At 39.9% G+C, this 2,306-nt stretch overlaps 1 protein-coding gene across 1 annotated transcript in view; it reads left to right on the forward strand.

Annotated features, from left to right (window-relative positions):
• The window catches only part of ADGRG4 (adhesion G protein-coupled receptor G4), a 133,695-nt gene extending 132,313 nt beyond the window's left edge, over window positions 1–1,382 (forward strand). Inside the window, exons 23-24 of the mRNA XM_007956012.1 lie at window positions 1,095–1,156; window positions 1,350–1,382. Coding sequence (XP_007954203.1) covers window positions 1,095–1,156; window positions 1,350–1,382 — 95 coding nt within the window. The remainder of the gene's footprint in view (window positions 1–1,094; window positions 1,157–1,349) is intronic.
• The last annotated feature ends 924 nt before the right edge of the window (window positions 1,383–2,306 follow it).

Here is a 2,306-nt window from a genome sequence, read left to right on the forward strand (position 1 = left end):
ACCCTACTTCCGTAGTGATACTGCCTCAGAAACCCAAGGAGGGGTCGCTATGAGTCGGGGCCGACTCGACGGCAAATAACAACAACAACATGTATATGCATGGGGTCGCTATGAGTCGGAAACGACTCGACGGCACTTAACAACAGCATACACACACACACACACACATACATACATACATTTGTGATTGCCTAAACTGTGCTGTCAGGAAGAATTAATTCACCCCAAATTTATATGAAACTATGCAAGGAAAGCCCTGCAGCCTTCACTTCCTTCTGAATTCCTTTATTCATTCCTTCATTCAATACAAATTTGTTATGCTTCTGTGGTTGTTTGGAAGGAAGTTTGGGCAATCTACTTCCGTAGTGATATCACTTCAGACACCCAAGGAGGGGTTGCTATGAGTTGGATACGACTCAACTGCAGTGAGTTTGGTTTTAGTGGTTTTCTGTGGTGGTTGTTAGGTGCTGTTAGAAAACTGTCTGGTCCTGCACCAACCTCACAATTGTTGCTGTATTTTGAGGTCATTGTTGCAGCCACTGTGTCAATCCATCTCGATAAGGATCTTCTGCTTTTAAGTGACCTTCTACTTTACCAAGCATGATGTCTTTCTCCAGGGACTGGTCCCTCCTGATAGCATGCCCAAAGTCTATGGGACGAAGTCTCACCATCCTTGCTTCTAAAGGGCATTCTGGCTGTCCTTCATCCAAGACAGACATGTTCGTTCTTCTGCCAGTCCATGTTATATTAAATATTCTTCTCCAACACAATTCAAAGGCATCAATTCTCCTTCAGTCTTCCTTATTCATTGTCCAGCTTTCACATGCATATGAGGTGATTGAAAATATCATACTTTGGGTCAGGCACACCTTACTCTTCAAAGTGACATCTTTACTCCTTAACACTTTACAGACGTGTTTTGCAACAGATTTGCCCAGTGCAATATGTCATTTGATTTCTTGACTGCTGCTCTCGTGGGCATTGATTGTGCATCCAAGTAAAGTAAAATAAAATTTTATGCTTCTATTATGTGGAAAATTCTCGATGCCAAAGCTGAAAATGTTCTCTCTCTTTTTTTTTTTCCTTTGATGCAGATGACTTTGATGAAGATCGCTACTATTTCTCTCCCTTGAGTCGTGAAGCTGTGCCTAATTGTGTGAGAAGAATATTACCGGGGGAAATCAAAATGAATTCCATTCACAAACAAAGATTTCTTCACTAAATCCCAGAAGAGATACCATCTAAGTACTCATTTGGAAGTTTGGAAGGGGCAGAATGAGAAAGAAGTTAGTGAATATTAAAGTCAGAATAATTCTCTTATGTGTTCATATAGATTTTTCTTCTTTTAGATAAGATTGGAGCCTATAGTTATGTCATATTAGAACAGAAATGTTTGCTGCATTGGAGAGTTTGTGTTTCAAAAGCTATAAGTGTCAGAAACTAGTATACATGACACATAGTCTACAGGAATCATAGTGTCATCTACCCTGAGACCAGAGCTAGGTGATGCTTGGCTACCACTACCAACCATTCTGATCTGAGCCACAATAGATGGATGCTGATAGAATGGGAGAAAATGAGGAACAGAACCTCAAAATCCTAAACAACAACAACAAAAATGAGATCTATTGACTGGTTGAAACTGGCAGACTCCCTGAGGTGATTGCCCTGAGAAACTCTTTAAAACCTTGAACCAAAACTAGCCCCTGAGGTCACCCTGTAGCTAAATAACAAATTGGCTCAAAAAATAATAAATATCACTCATAGATACTGTGCTTCTTTAAAACATCCCCTATATGAGAAAAAATGGTTAACAATGACTTTAAAACAAAGACAAGAATGCAAGAGGGCAAGATAACTACACTGATGGCAATGGAATGATCAGAACGGAAATAATGGGAATGTCCATGCATTGTGTAGAATGTGACCAATGTCACTGGACAACTTGTACAGAAATTGTTGAATGGGAACCTCAACTGCTGTGTAAGCCTTCACTGAAAACAATAAAATATTATTAAATAAAAAACTGAACGTGTCTACATCCTAAAAGAAGACAAAACCAGGGTCCTTAATGCCATGGGAGCAAATAATTTCAGTGGCCAAAGTGGCTGAGCACCCAGTTGGTGTGACACTTAAGAGGAAGTAGATGGGAAAATCCACAAGGCCATACCTTTAGGAAGAAAATGCTGCCCTGTTGGCCTATCATGACAAAGCACCTGAAATCCCCATTATTCAACTCACTCCTTTGATTGAAGCCCCTTATTAAAATGTAAACACGTTTTGGGAGAAAGAATAGCCCATCAATT

This window comes from Orycteropus afer, unplaced genomic scaffold (genome assembly GCF_000298275.1).
Source record: "Orycteropus afer afer isolate SDZICR_OR568_19922 unplaced genomic scaffold, OryAfe1.0 scaffold00571, whole genome shotgun sequence".
NCBI lineage: Eukaryota > Metazoa > Chordata > Mammalia > Tubulidentata > Orycteropodidae > Orycteropus > Orycteropus afer.